Source organism: Nerophis ophidion, linkage group LG10 (genome assembly GCF_033978795.1).
Source record: "Nerophis ophidion isolate RoL-2023_Sa linkage group LG10, RoL_Noph_v1.0, whole genome shotgun sequence".
In the NCBI taxonomy this organism is placed as follows: Eukaryota; Metazoa; Chordata; class Actinopteri; order Syngnathiformes; family Syngnathidae; genus Nerophis; species Nerophis ophidion.
The window spans coordinates 852,372-868,801 of record NC_084620.1 but is presented as its reverse complement, the minus strand read 5'-3'; the positions used below and the strand labels follow the sequence as shown (position 1 = coordinate 868,801).

Below are 16,430 nucleotides of genomic sequence, written 5' to 3'. Positions count from 1 at the left end.
TTGGAGGCAAGGATTAGTGACTTAAAGGGGTCTTTGCACTGTGGAGGCACGTTAGTGGGAACTTCACATCAGGTTTGTTGCAGTAAAATTTGCAGTAGACAGTTAGAATGTGTCATGGACATGCATTATGACAATAATATTTAAATCTATATCGTTGGCAAAACTTATAACATTTATATCTGGAAATGTTGCAAAATCTAATTTTGTTAAAGGGGAACATTATCACAATTTCTGAAGGGTTAAAACCAATAAAAATCATTTCCCATTGGCTTATTTTATTTTTCGAAGTTTTTTTCAAAATTTTACCCATCATGGAATATCCCGAAAAAAGGCTTTAAAGTGCCTGATTTTTGCTATCTGTGAAGCCACCGTCCATTTTCCTGTGACGTCAGCCAGCTATTCATCTTTCTCCAGTCCTCCAATGATAATGGTACCTGTAAGAAGCATACTTTCATTTTCCACCTTGGAGGCAAGGATTAGTGACTTAAAGGGGTCTTTGCACTGTGGAGGCACGTTAGTGGGAACTTCACATCAGGTTTGTTGCAGTAAAATTTGCAGTAGACAGTTAGAATGTGTCATGGACATGCATTATGACAATAATATTTAAATCTCTATCGTTGGCAAAACTTATATCGTTTATATCTGGAAATGTTGCAAAATCTAATTTTGTTAAAGGGGAACATTATCACAATTTATGAAGAGTTAAAACCAATAAAAATCATTTCCCATTGGCTTATTTTATTTTTCGAAGTTTTTTTCAAAATTTTACCCATCCCGGAATATCCCGAAAAAAGGCTTTAAAGTGCCTGATTTTTGCTATCTGTGAAGCCACCGTCCATTTTCCTGTGACGTCAGCCAGCTATTCATCTTTCTCCAGTCCTCCAATGATAATGGTACCTGTAAGAAGCATATGTTTGATTTTCCGCCTTGGAGGCAAGGATTAGTGACTTAAAGGGGTCTTTGCACTGTGGAGGCACGTTAGTGGGAACTTCACATCAGGTTTGTTGCAGTAAAATTTGCAGTAGACAGTTAGAATGTGTCATGGACATGCATTATGACAATAATATTTAAATCTCTATCGTTGGCAAAACTTATATCATTTATATCTGGAAATGTTGCAAAATCAAATTTTGTTAAAGGGGAACATTATCACAATTTCTGAAGGGTTAAAACCAATAAAAATCATTTCCCATTGGCTTATTTTATTTTTCGAAGTTTTTTTCAAAATTTTACCCATCATGGAATATCCCGAAAAAAGGCTTTAAAGTGCCTGATTTTTGCTATCTGTGAAGCCACCGTCCATTTTCCTGTGACGTCAGCCAGCTATTCATCTTTCTCCAGTCCTCCAATGATAATGGTACCTGTAAGAAGCATACTTTCATTTTCCACCTTGGAGGCAAGGATTAGTGACTTAAAGGGGTCTTTGCACTGTGGAGGCACGTTAGTGGGAACTTCACATCAGGTTTGTTGCAGTAAAATTTGCAGTAGACAGTTAGAATGTGTCATGGACATGCATTATGACAATAATATTTAAATCTCTATCGTTGGCAAAACTTATATCGTTTATATCTGGAAATGTTGCAAAATCTAATTTTGTTAAAGGGGAACATTATCACAATTTATGAAGAGTTAAAACCAATAAAAATCATTTCCCATTGGCTTATTTTATTTTTCGAAGTTTTTTTCAAAATTTTACCCATCCCGGAATATCCCGAAAAAAGGCTTTAAAGTGCCTGATTTTTGCTATCTGTGAAGCCACCGTCCATTTTCCTGTGACGTCAGCCAGCTATTCATCTTTCTCCAGTCCTCCAATGATAATGGTACCTGTAAGAAGCATATGTTTGATTTTCCGCCTTGGAGGCAAGGATTAGTGACTTAAAGGGGTCTTTGCACTGTGGAGGCACGTTAGTGGGAACTTCACATCAGGTTTGTTGCAGTAAAATTTGCAGTAGACAGTTAGAATGTGTCATGGACATGCATTATGACAATAATATTTAAATCTCTATCGTTGGCAAAACTTATATCATTTATATCTGGAAATGTTGCAAAATCAAATTTTGTTAAAGGGGAACATTATCACAATTTCTGAAGGGTTAAAACCAATAAAAATCATTTCCCATTGGCTTATTTTGTTTTTCGAAGTTTTTTTCAAAATTTTACCCATCATGGAATATCCCGAAAAAAGGCTTTAAAGTGCCTGATTTTTGCTATCTGTGAAGCCACCGTCCATTTTCCTGTGACGTCAGCCAGCTATTCATCTTTCTCCAGTCCTCCAATGATAATGGTACCTGTAAGAAGCATACTTTGATTTTCCGCCTTGGAGGCAAGGATTAGTGACTTAAAGGGGTCTTTGCACTGTGGAGGCACGTTAGTGGGAACTTCACATCAGGTTTGTTGCAGTAAAATTTGCAGTAGACAGTTAGAATGTGTCATGGACATGCATTATGACAATAATATTTAAATCTCTATCGTTGGCAAAACTTATATCATTTATATCTGGAAATGTTGCAAAATCTAATTTTGTTAAAGGGGAACATTATCACAATTTCTGAAGGGTTAAAACCAATAAAAATCATTTCCCATTGGCTTATTTTATTTTTCGAAGTTTTTTTCAAAATTTTACCCATCATGGAATATCCCGAAAAAAGGCTTTAAAGTGCCTGATTTTTGCTATTTGTGAAGCCACCGTCCATTTTCCTGTGACGTCAGCCAGCTATTCATCTTTCTCCAGTCCTCCAATGATAATGGTACCTGTAAGAAGCATACTTTGATTTTCCGCCTTGGAGGCAAGGATTAGTGACTTAAAGGGGTCTTTGCACTGTGGAGGCACGTTAGTGGGAACTTCACATCAGGTTTGTTGCAGTAAAATTTGCAGTAGACAGTTAGAATGTGTCATGGACATGCATTATGACAATAATATTTAAATCTCTATTGTTGGCAAAACTTATATCATTTATATCTGGAAATGTTGCAAAATCAAAATTTGTTAATGGGGAACATTATCACAATTTCTGAAGAGTTAAAACCAATAAAAATAATTTCCCATTGGCTTATTTTATTTTTCGAAGTTTTTTTCAAAATTTTACCCATCATGGAATATCCCGAAAAAAGGCTTTAAAGTGCCTGATTTTCGCTATCTGTGAAGCCACCGTCCATTTTCCTGTGACGTCACATAGTGATGCCAATACAAACAAACATGGCGGATAGAACAGCAAGATATAGCGACATTAGCTCGGATTCAGACTCGGATTTCAGCGGCGCAAGCGATTCAACAGATTACGCATGTATTGAAACGGATGGTCGGAGTATGGAGGCAGATAGCGAAAACGAATTTGAAGAAGAAACTGAAGCTATTGAGCGAATAGCTATTGACGCTATTCGGCCATGTGTGCCTTAGCATCGCTGGTAAAATGTGCAGACAAAACATTCGGGACTTTCGCATCTTGTGACTCTGGATCATCTTAAATCCCTCGATTGCCTTATTCTGTTTTATAAGAATAACTTAGTGTTACACATTAACAAAGTACCTTTAGGACAAGTTTATTTGGCCTGGAATACATTGAAGACCCCTGCTTTACAGACACGCATCACTGTTAGAATGTGTTAGAAAGTCCATTTTTCATTCCAAAAAATGCATGACAAACTGCCCTTTAAAATACATTTTGGTCATCTATAACCAAGCCCTCCAGCCATTTATTTCTGCCTTCTGTCCCTTCACAGGTGACGTCATTGTCTACATCGACGACGTGTGCGTCCTGGGTACCACGCACGCCGATGTGGTCAAACTGTTCCAGTCGGTGCCCATCGGTCAAAGCGTGACGTTGGTTCTGTGTCGAGGTTACCCGCTGCCGTACGAGCCCGAAGAGAACACCACCAACAACACCACCACCATCATTTCCCCGTTGGGCATCATGGAGCAGCGCCCCCTGGTGGTGAACGGCCGCCCTGGCTACGACAACTACCTGGACTACATTACCCGCACGGCCCGATTCGCTCCGGACCCTGGCCAGGACCACGCCCAGCAGCTCCTCCCCCCTCACCCGGGCGACACCCACCTGGACGGATCGCTTGCCTCCGCCGCCACGCCTCCTGACAGCGTCTCCATGGCGTCGTCGGGGGCGACGCAAGGCGAGCTGCTGACTATCACTATGGTGAAGGGCGCGGACGGGTTCGGGTTCACCATCGCGGACAGCCCCGCGGGCCAGCGGGTCAAGCAGATTCTGGAGCCGCTCGGCTGCCCCGGAGTGAGCGAGGGCGACCTGATCGTGGAGATCAACAAGCAGGCGGTGCACGGATTCACGCATGCGCAGGTGGTGGAGCTGCTCAAGGAGTGTGCGGTTGGCGTCGAGACCTGTCTGCTGGTCCAGAGAGGGGGATCAGGTAAGACCTAAGGCTCTAGAGCAGGGGCGCTCACACTTTTTCTGCAGGTGAGCTACTTTTCAGTTGACCAAGTCGAGGAGATCTACCTCATTCCTATTTATAATTTATATTTATTTATTTATGAAAGAGACATTTTTGTTAACAAGTTAATGGTGTTTAATGATAATACAAGCATGTTTAACACACATAGATTCCTTTCTTTCATGAAGACAAGAATATAAGTTGGTGTATTACCTGATTCTGATGACTTGCATTGATTGGAATTAGACAGTGGTGCTGATAACGTCCGCATTTTCAAATGGAGGAAAAAAAAAAGTCCTCCTTTCTGTCCAATACCACATGAAAGTGGTTGGATTTGGCATCTCATTTGTCCAACTTGCATACTGGTTTTTAAACACTTTGTTATGAGAGTAGCATGTGTGTGTGGCCCTTTAATGTCTGGCAGCAGGTGAGTGATGTCAGTGAGTGTGCGGGTGGGCAAGCAAGTGAGAAAGCGGTCGCTGAGGGCGGGGGAGAAATACATTGGCATCAAACTCCGTAGCTTGCTAGCTTGTGCACGCTAGCTTTCTGAGACTCTTATTTTGTTAGCAGGTCTTTTATGGTGAAGACAGGAACTGTGCAGTCGGTCTTTAGAGTTTTGACAGTAGGTACGGAGTCTCTAGAAATAAAATGTCTTTCTCTGCGTCCGCCCTGTTAGTGATTTTTTTCTTAAATATGAGCTTGCAGCGGGCTTCACGGTGGCAGAGGGGTTAGTGCGTCTGCCTCACAATACGAAGGTCCTGCAGTCCTGGGTTCAAATCCAGGCTCGGGATCTTTCTGTGTGGAGTTTGCATGTTCTCCCCGTGAATGCGTGGGTTCCCTCCGGGTACTCCGGCTTCCTCCCACTTCCAAAGACATGCACCTAGGGATAGGTTGATTGGCAACACTAAATTGGCCCTAGTGTGTGAATGTTGTCTGTCTATCTGTGTTGGCCCTGCGATGAGGTGGCGACTTGTCCAGGGTGTACCCCGCCTTCCGCCCGATTTTAGCTGAGATAGGCGCCAGCGCCCCCCGCGACCCCGAAAGGGAATAAGCGGTAGAAAATGGATGGATGGATGAGCTTGCAGCAGCCAGCGTCATCTCACAAGATCCTCGGGTGCAGAGAATGTCAAACAACTGACCAAAGTGAAGTCTTGGTATGATTGATGATTGCTCATTTTTATGTCTATTTTTTAATGCCTGGCTTGAGATCGACTGACACACCCTCCGAGATCGACCAGTCGATCGCGATCGACGTAATGCCCACCCCTGCTCTAGAGGGTGCTGGTCTGCTGAATGTTGGTACAGTAAAGTCAATGTACAGTAGAGCCTAGACTGGGCACTTCTTCAAATGAGACTGGAGGTTTAAATCGTGTCCTGTGTTGGTTAACAGAACCAATAACAGCATTTTCGTTCTTCGAGTGGAATCTTGGGACTTTTGTCCTCTAAACCAGTGTTTTTCAACCTTTTTGGAGCCAAGTCAGATTTTTTTGTGCCTTGGCCTAAAAAAAAATGTTAACAAATGACACTCAGTAGCGTACAGTGACCAAATATGACAAAATATGACGCAATTGCACCCACACTTGCCAACCTTGAGACCTCCGATTTCGGGGGGTGGTCGGGGTGTGGGGGGGCGTGGTTAAGAGGGGAGGATTTGATTGATTGAAACTTTTATTAGTAGATTGCACAGTTCAGTACATATTCCGTACAATTCACCCCTAACTTGTTTAAGTCGGGGTCCAGGTTAATCAATTCATGGTACAAATATATACTATCAGCATAATACAGTCATCACACAAGTTAATCATCATAGTATGTATGTAATAGAGTAATCTATATTGTCTTTTGCCATCTCCTGGTGAATGTTGGCTATAGCGTTATGGGGTTGCTTTTTGATTGGCCAACAATTTACGTGCGCAGGCAAGTGAGTGAGTCTGTTCTGAAGCCCACAGTAAAGAGACGTAACTTCATCACCTCGCCTGGTTATTGACTCCAACCCAATATATTACAATATACATTGAATTATTTACATTATTTACAATCCGGTAGGTGGGATGAGGAGCTTTGGTTGATATCAGTACTTCAGTCATCAACATTTGCATCAACAGAGAAATGTGGACATTGAAACAGTGTAGGTCTTATTTAGTAGGATATGTACAGCCAGCAGAGAACATAGTGAGTTCACATAGCATAAGAACAAGTATATACATCAGAAATACATTTGATTTTTTACATTAGGTTATTTACAATCCGGGGAGATGGGATGTGAATGGAGGAGGGTATTAGTAAAGGGTTGAAGTTGCCTGGAGGTGTTGTGGTGCATGTACAGTAGATGGCAGTATTGTCCTGTTTAAGAGTGCCACAACAGTGACTGCTGTTGTTGTGTGTTGTTGCCGCGCTGGGAAGACGTTAATGAAACCACCTAACAATAAACCCACATAAGAAACCAAGAACTCCCCCTCGATCATTCTACAGTTATAACGTCATTAGGCGGACACAGGAAAGCAGACGTGAAAACAGGCTGTCCTCACTCAGGCATGGAGCTAAAGGGGGCGTGGCCTCCAGCTCCGCCTGAATTTTGGGAGATTTTCAGGAGAAAATTTGTCCCGGGAGGTTTTCGGGAGAGGCGCTGAATTTCGGTAGTCTCCCGGAAAATCCGGGAGGGTTGGCAAGTATGATTGCACCACTAATTCCCAAAGTCGGCCTGCATCGCAATTAGTTACCTGCTGCCACCTACTGATATGGAGGAGTACTACATGGTCACTTCTGCCGATCGCGAGATAGCACAGACATTCAACAACGACACATTTCTTGTGGAGTATAATGATTGGTTTGCAAGAAATACTTTTTTAGGGCAATTAGGTGAAATTACAAATTTTCCCACGGCACAGTGGTTGGAAAACACTTCTGTTCGCTACAGATGCACACGCATACTGTAAACTGAAAACAGCGAACGCGCGCAAGGCAGTCTGAGTAGATTCATACCACACGAAATGGATACTCCGTTGACGATGTCACCAATTGGGAACATTCCAAACAGACCGTTTGGAGGAAGATTGTTTTTTAAATATCTCTGCAATGCCCCCATGCTCTGATTCAACATTTTTGAGACTAATGCAGACCCCAAATGCACAACAGCAGGTACAAATAGGTAAAAAAAAATTAAAAAATTTGGTTTTGCATAAACACTGGTCTAGACCAAATTTAGAACATTAATTATATCTATCTGTATTAATTAATTTTAGCCATAAGTAGTATACATATATATATATATATATATATATATATATATATATGCCAGCGCCCCCCGCGACCCCAAAAGGGAATAAGCGGTAGAAAATGGATGGGATGGATATATATATATATATTTATTTATTTATTTATATTTATATACAAATATATATTTATGAATGGAAATGTATATTATTATTTATTATGTATATGAAATTAATATTATATATACATTATAATGTATATATAATATTAATATATATATATATATACACTATATTGTGAAGTGAAGTGAACTATATTTATATAGCGCTTTTTCTCTACTGACTCAAAGCGCTTTACATAGTGAAACCCAATATCTAAGTTACATTTTTTAAACCGGTGTGGGTGGCACTGGGAGCAGGTGGGTAAAGTGTCTTGCCCAAGGACACAACGGCAGGGACTAGGATGGCGGAAGCGGGGATCGAACCTGCAACCCTCAAGTTGCTGGCACGGCCGCTCTACCAACCGAGCTATGCCAGCCCATATTGCCAAATGTATTTGGCCACTCATCCAAATGATCAGAATCAGATGTCCTAATCACTTGGCCGAGCCACAGGTGTGTAAAATCAAGCACTTAGGCATGGAGACTGTTTCTACAAACATTTGTGAAAGAATGGGCCGCTTTCAGGAGCTCAGTGATTTCCAGCGTGGAACTGTCATACAATGCCACACGTGCAACAAATCCAGTCTGGAAATTTCCTCGCTCTTAAATATTCTAGAGTCAACTGTCGGCTTTATTATAAGAAAATGGAAGAATTTGGGAACAACAGCAACTCAGCCACAAAGTGGTAGGCCACGTAAACTGACAGAGAGGGGTCAGCGGATGCTGAAGCGCATAGTGTAAAGACTTTCTGCACAGTCAGTTGCTACAGAGCTCCAAACTCTATGTGACCTTCCAATTAGCCCACGTACAGTACGCAGAGAGCTTCATGGAATGGGTTTCCATGGCCGAGCAGCTGAATCTAAGCCATACATCACCAAGTTCAATTCAAAGCAGTGGTGTAAAACAAGTCGTCACTGGACTCTAGAGCAGTAGAGACGTGTTCTCTGGAGTGACAAATCACGCTTTTCCATCTGGAAATCTTATGGATGAGTCTGGGTTTGGAGGTTGCCAGGAGAAAGCTACATTACGGACTGCATTGTGCCGAGTGTGAAATTTGGTGGAGGAGGAATTATGGTGAGGGGTTGTTTTTCAGGTGTTAGGCTTGGCCCCTTAGTTCCATTGAAAGGAACTTTGAATGCTCCAGGATCCCAAAACATTTTGGACAATTCCATGCTCTAAACCTTGTGGACACAGTTTGCAGTGGCCCCCTTCCTCTTCCAACATGACTGCGCACCAGTGCACAAAGCAAGGACCATAAAGACAGAGATGGCAGATTATGGTGTGGATGAACTTGACTGGCCTGTACAGAGTCCTCACCTGAACCCGATAGAACACCTTTGGGATGAATTAGAACGGAGACGAGAGCCAGCCCTTCTCGACCAACATAAGTGTGTGACCTCACCAATGTACTTTAGGAAGAATGGTCAAAAAATCCTATAAACGCACTCTGCAACCTTGTGGACAGCCTTCCCGGGAGAGTTGAAGCTCTAACAGGGGTGGCCAACTAGTCAGAGACTAAGAGCCACTTTTTTTTCTGTGTTACTGCTAAGAGCCACATCATACACATGGGTACACATGAAAATCATCTTTTAATCATGTATGCAGTTCGAGATGCTACCTCAGTAGAAGCATTTAAGTCTCATCTTAAAACTCATCTGTATACTCTAGCCTTTAAATAGACCTCCTTTTTAGACCAGTTGATCTGCCGCTTCTTTTCTTTCTCCTATGTCCCCCCCTCCCTTGTGGAGGGGGTCCGGTCCGATGACCATGGATGAAGTACTGACTGTCCAGAGTCGAGACCCAGGATGGACCGCTCGCCTGTATCGGTTGGGGACATCTCTACGCTGCTGATCCGCTTGAGATTGTTTCCTGTGGACGGGACTCTCACTGCTGTCTTGGAGCCACTATGGATTGAACTTTCACAGTATCATGTTAGACCCGCTCGACATCCATTGCTTTCGGTCCCCTAGAGGGGGGGGGTTGCCCACATCTGAGGTCCTCTCCAAGGTTTCTCATAGTCAGCATTGTCACTGGCGTCCCACTGAATGTGAATTCTCCCTGCCCACTGGGTGTGAGTTTTCCTTGCCCTTTTGTGGGTTCTTCCGAGGATGTTGTAGTCGTAATGATTTGTGCAGTCCTTTGAGACATTTGTGATTTGGGGCTATATAAATAAACATTGATTGATTGATTGATATGCAAGCATACACAGACCTCTGCTCAGCCAGATCTAATGAAAATAACCACACCAACATGATATCAGTAATTTTCAACAGTTAACATTGTGTGCACGGTCTCACACACACAAACTCTCATTTCAAGCAAGTCCACAAACAATAATAGAATAATTTTCAATAACATCTTTCTCTTACTATGCTGCTTAGTGAGACTTCTGGCATTCCTTATCTTGAACAATCCTCTTCAAATCTGGCTTGTATTCTGTTGTTGCCACTCTAAGTAATTCTTTCAAATGAGTGTCAGTCAGAACAGATCGATGCTTTGATTTCACATGTTTCAGGGTAGAAAACACAGACTCGCAGACGTACGCTGACCCAAACATGGACAGTATCTTAAGCGCAGCTCGTTTGATGTTGGGGTATTTTTCAATTGGCACACTTTTCCAGAACTCAACGGTCCCTTCCCTTAAAACAGCTTTCAGTTGCTCCTCCTCACAAAGGTCGATCATCTCCAACTCAGCCGCAGCCTCATCTGTGACGAGCGGGGCTTTCAAACAGTCTGTCTCCGCATTAAATGGGTCGACGAGGAACGTAATCTGTGGTCTTTTCAGTTGTAGATCACAGAACCGGGTCACAAACCTTTTGTGCATGTTTGCAACCAGTGTTGTATATCCTATGTCCCCCCCTCCCTTGTGGAGGGGGTCCGGTCCGATGACCATGGATGAAGTACTGACTGTCCAGAGTCGAGACCCAGGATGGACCGCTCGTCGGGACCCAGGATGGACCGCTCGCCTGTATCGGTTGGGGACATCTCTACGCTGCTGATCCGCTTGAGATGGTTTCCTGTGGACGGGACTTTCACTGCTGTCTTGGAGCCACTATGGATTGAACTTTCACAGTATCATGTTAGACCCGCTCGACATCCATTGCTTTCGGTCCCCTAGAGGGGGGGGGGGTTGCCCACATCTGAGGTCCTCTCCAAGGTTTCTCATAGTCAGCATTGTCACTGGCGTCCCACTGAATGTGAATTCTCCCTGCCCACTGGGTGTGAGTTTTCCTTGCCCTTTTGTGGGTTCTTCTGAGGATGTTGTAGTCGTAATGATTTGTGCAGTCCTTTGAGACATTTGTGATTTGGGGCTATATAAATAAACATTGATTGATTGATTGATTGATCCGTCTCTTTTCTCGTTTGACGTCACTCAAACAGGCTTAATGGTCAGTGTGCCATCTAGCTGTAGGGGGAGTGAATGACAGCGCCAGCCAAGCATTTTTGACGCATGTCATGTGACAGCTCCTGAAGAGCCGCATGAAACTAGTTAAAGAGCCGCGGGTTGGCCAGGCCAGCTCTAGTAGCTGCAGAAGGTGGACCGACACCATATTGAACCCTATAGGTTAGGAATGGGATGGCACTTCAATTTCATATGTGAGTCAAGGCAGGTGGCCAAATACTTTTGGCAATATAGTGTGTGTGTGTGTGTGCGTGCGTGTGTGTGCGTGTGTGTGTGTGTGCGTGCGTGCGTGCGTGCGTGCGTGCGTGCGTGCGTGCGTGCGTGTCTATATATATATATGTATATGTTGGCCGTATAGCAACTAGTGCCGCCTTTCAGGTAGCCGTCTGCTGGTAATGTAAAAGAGCAAGCATGGTCAAAATAAATTGCTTGTATGCATAACATTTTCATCTGCATGTACACATAATTAATGTTGTAATTGTTTTGAGGGACGGCGTGGCGCAGTGGGAGAGTTGCCGTGCGCAACCCGAGGGTCCCTGGTTCAAATCCCACCTAGTACCAACCTCGTCACGTCCGTTGTGTCCTGAGCAAGACACTTCACCCTTGCTCCTGATGGGTGCTGGTTGGCGCCTTGCATGGCAGCTCCCTCCATCAGTGTGTGAATGTGTGTGTGAATGGGTAAATGTGGAAGTAGTGTCAAAGCGCTTTGAGTACCTTGAAGGTAGAAAAGCGCTATACAAGTACAACCTATTTATCATTTATTAATCACATGAGTTAAGTCACTATTTTTAACAGCCCTAAAATAATCAAACCTACAATGATGAAAAATATTACCAACAAGCTATGTGTTTTTCACAGATATTATGTTCACAATTTTGTCAGTACTTTTAATGCCGAAACATGTTTTTCTCATTTGAAAAAAAAAGTAACTTAAGTGTTTAGGGGCGGTTCAGCTCGGTTGGTAGAGCGGCCGTGCCAGCAACTTGAGGGTTGCAGGTTCGATTCCCGCTTCCGCCATCCTAGTCAATGCCGTTGTGTCCTTGGGCAAGACACTTTACCCACCTGCTCCCAGTGCCACCCACACTGGTTTAAATGTAACTTAGATATTGGGTTTCACTATGTAAAGCGCTTTGAGTCACTAGAGAAAAGCGCTATATAAATATAATTCACTATATGTATATGCATGAATATACTTTTTTGATTTGCAGTGTTATATTATCATCCTTCTTGTTTTTGTCTTTGACTTTTGATTGACTCAAAATAGACCAGAAATGACACCAAATATTAGGATGAAAAAAAGAAAGGTTCTGGGAAATTTGCCAGTGTGGAAAGTGGAAACATTTCCTTAGTAAATCAATTGATAGAATATTAGGTTCTTATTTTAATCTTTGACTTTTTATTACTCCCCAAAATAGGCCAAAATGTACAATATTAGGATTGTATTGTTAAAAAAGAAGAAAGGGGTCTGTAAAATGTTAAGTAGTGTTCACATTTCCTAAATGAACTGGAAAAAAAAATGTTTTAAGTAATTCAATTGATGTATTGCATAAACATATAATGCACATTTTCCATGTACTGTAGCAACATGAAAACAATCAATACAATGAATTATTAATAATAATGGTAAAATATACTTTCAACATTGTTTTTTATACCAGTATTATTTATTGTTTGCTGTCCAAGTGTATCCTGTTCTTGTCTTAAATTGTGGTTGTTGCTTGAAGTGAATGCTTTTTGCAATGTCAGCATACCACAAAGTCCTCATTCTTCCATCATAATTGGGCTTCTCTATGCACTCTGTAAAGAAATCAACACAGTTTTGGTATTGATTGACACAGCTGGCACCCGCTGGCATGAAAAGTGTTGTTACGGCTGTAGCCAGAGTCCAGAACCCATCATCTCCCACCGCTGTCGGCTGTGCTGTGTTGGTTGGCGCCAGCAAATCAAACGTCTCTTGTGTGAAATCAATTTGCCTTTCTGCAGTTTTGTTTTGTAATTTCACCACAAAGCGCTTTTGTGTCTGCTCTGACGCACTCCGGGGACTCGCTCACAAAGGTCAGCGGCGAGAATGGATTGATGTATTTGCTCGTTAATTTACTCTACCGGGCAGTCGGCGAGGCAAAGCGTCTGCAGCTTGTCTGGCGAAAGACGTACCCTATCATCAATCAATCAATCAATGTTTATTTATATAGCCCCAAATCACAAATGTCTCAAAGGACTGCACAAATCATTACGACTACAACATCCTCGGAAGAACCCACAAAAGGGCGAGGAAAACTCACACCCAGTGGGCAGGGAGAATTCACATCCAGTGGGACGCCAGTGACAATGCTGACTATGAGAAACCTTGGAGAGGACCTCAGATGTGGGCAACCCCCCCCCCTCTAGGGGACCGAAAGCAATGGATGTCGAGCGGGTCTAACATGATACTGTGAAAGTTCAATCCATAGTGGCTCCAAGACAGCAGCGAGAGTCCCGTCCACAGGAAACCATCACAAGCGGATCAGCAGCGTAGAGATGTCCCCAACCGATACAGGCGAGCGGTCCATCCTGGGTCCCGACGAGCGGTCCATCCTGGGTCTCGACTCTGGACAGTCCGTACTTCATCCATGGTCATCGGACCGGACCCCCTCCACAAGGGAGGGGGGAACATAGGAGAAAGAAAAGAAGCGGCAGATCAACTGGTCTAAAAAGGGAGTCTATTTAAAGGCTAGAGTATACACAAACCACTACCACATCCTCGGTAGGCCCACATAAGGGCAAGGAAAACTCACACCCAGTGGGACGTCGGTGACAATGATGACTATGAGAACCTTGGAGAGGAGGAAAGCAATGGATGTCGAGCGGGTCTAACATGATACTGTGAAAGTTCAATCCATAATGGATCCAACACAGTCGCGAGAGTCCAGTCCAAAGCGGATCCAACACAGCAGCGAGAGTCCCGTTCACAGCGGAGCCAGCAGGAAACCATCCCAAGCGGAGGCGGATCAGCAGCGCAGAGATGTCCCCAGCCGATACACAGGCGAGCAGTACATGGCCACCGGATCGGACCGGACCCCCTCCACAAGGGAGAGTGGGACATAGAAGAAAAAGAAAAGAAACGGCAGATCAACTGGTCTAAAAAGGGAGTCTATTTAAAGGCTAGAGTATACAGATGAGTTTTAAGATGAGACTTAAATGCTTCTACTGAGGTGGCATCTCGAACTGTTACCGGGAGGGCATTCCAGAGTACTGGAGCCCGAACGGAAAACGCTCTATAGCCCGCAGACTTTTTTTGAGCTCTAGGAATCACTAATAAGCCGGAGTCTTTTGAACGCAGATTTCTATCAATTCTTGTAGGGGCTTTATTTGCACAATTTCTCGTCCCAAATCTGGCTTCCTTTGCATTTAGTCGTCATCTTTTTAGTGAGTCTAAAGGTGTGTTCTCTCGACATTACAGGTCATTATTCACCCTGGAAGAGCTCCAAGCAGGTAACATACACCAGCCTGCTAAAGCTGTTTCTCAACCATTAACATAATAAGTAAGGGTGTCCCGATACAACTTTTACTCTTCCGATACGATACTGACATTGAAGCCGTGAGTACTGGTTGATACCAATATGGATCCGAACCGATCAATGGGAATCACACACACTTTTATTGTTTTCTTGTGTGGAATGTTAGAAAAGGTTTGATCAAATGAGATTAGTCAGACACAGAACAAAAGGTATGAAAAGTACCAACCTAATCATTATTTAATGATCCAGTCGGCCACAGTAGTTAATGAAGTCATGATCATGACCCAGTTCATTGATTGCGGACATATTTGTTACTGGAGACTTTGTATGTGGAAGAAATAAACAACTACAATTATTGATACTTGTTAATGTTGACATATTTAGGACTGCAATATTTTTTAATTAGGAAAGCTTATTACGTATGTCTAGCTTGTGTGCTATTGTGTGCTTAGCTGTTGTGTAGCTGCTAACTCCTAGTACCTTTTGTAAATGATTTGACTAAAATACTTAAAAAAATCCCCAACCTTGTTTGCCTATTGGAGGACATTTACAAGTGAAACTTAAAAAAATCTGAATATTGTGCAAAGGTTTGTTTTTTTTCCAGCATTTAGATTTACAAGGCTAAATGCTACATTTCAAGATATTTAAAGTCTTCTTTTGATATTGTGATGATTCTATCTGTGTTGGCCCTGCGATGAGGTGGCGACTTGTCCAGGGTGTACCCCGCCTTCCGCCCGATTGTAGCTGAGATAGGCGCCAGCGCCCCCCGCCACCCCAAAAGGGAATAATAAGCGGTAGAAAATGGATGGATGGATGTTTTACAGCTCAGACTGAAAATCTGGGCTTTTCAAAAACTGTCAGCCATGATGTGAAGTGAATTATATTTATATAGCGCTTTTCTCTAGTGACTCAAAGCGCTTTACATAGTGAAACCCAATATCTAAGTTACATTAAAACCAGTGTGGGTGGCACTGGGAGCAGGTGGGTAAAGTGTCTTGCCCAAGGACACAACGGCAGAGACTAGGATGGCAGAAGCGGGAATCGAACCTGCAACCCTCAAGTTGCTGACACGGCCGCTCTGCCAACCAAGCTATACCGCCCCAATAATGTTATAATCATCAAGATTATAACCAATCAAGGATTGACGTATCTCAGTTTGCATTTCATGAGTTTATATCATGTTTGAAGTTGATTTGCTGACACAAATTTACTTATTCGATATTACTTTTTTTTTTTTTTTTTTTCACCGGTAGCTGTTAACTGGCTGTCCAGCTTTGAACATGTAAAGGTGCTGCAGGACTGCTTGTATCAGGGCGCTTATTTTGGAGGTTTTACATTCCAAGTATTGGAATGTAAAACCTATACTTGTTTTGTGCTGCCATAGGACGGATGTCAATATCGGATCGGGACACCCTTATTAATAATTTCCTTTAATTTAGACGCTGCTTCCCTTTCCTGCTAACTTTCGCTCTAAGCATCATGTCTCTCACTCTCAAGGCATCTTCTTTTTCTAAATACATCGGTCAGTTTTAGGACTGATTATGAGGCCTGACATCTATGTAAATGTTTTAGTAATATCATTAATATTTATAAATCCTTCAAATGTAAGATTTATAAATTGGGAGATTTGCAATCATGCAAACGCCTTTTACCCTTGGGACCATTTTAGGCCCATTGACTCCCATTATTACCAGACATTTTCGATTGATTTGAATAGTACGTTGTATAGCGTTCAATCCTATACTTTGTATACTAC

The 16,430-nt window shown here is 42.8% G+C and overlaps 1 protein-coding gene across 10 annotated transcripts in view; it reads left to right on the top strand.

The window, feature by feature from the left end:
* Nucleotides 1–16,430, top strand: part of magi2a (membrane associated guanylate kinase, WW and PDZ domain containing 2a) — a 500,346-nt gene that overhangs the window by 452,707 nt on the left and 31,209 nt on the right. For all 10 annotated transcript variants that reach the window (XM_061911997.1, XM_061911995.1, XM_061911996.1 and 7 more), the window contains 2 exons: nt 3,721–4,380; nt 14,617–14,648. In XM_061911997.1, coding sequence (XP_061767981.1) covers nt 3,721–4,380; nt 14,617–14,648 — 692 coding nt within the window. The remainder of the gene's footprint in view (nt 1–3,720; nt 4,381–14,616; nt 14,649–16,430) is intronic.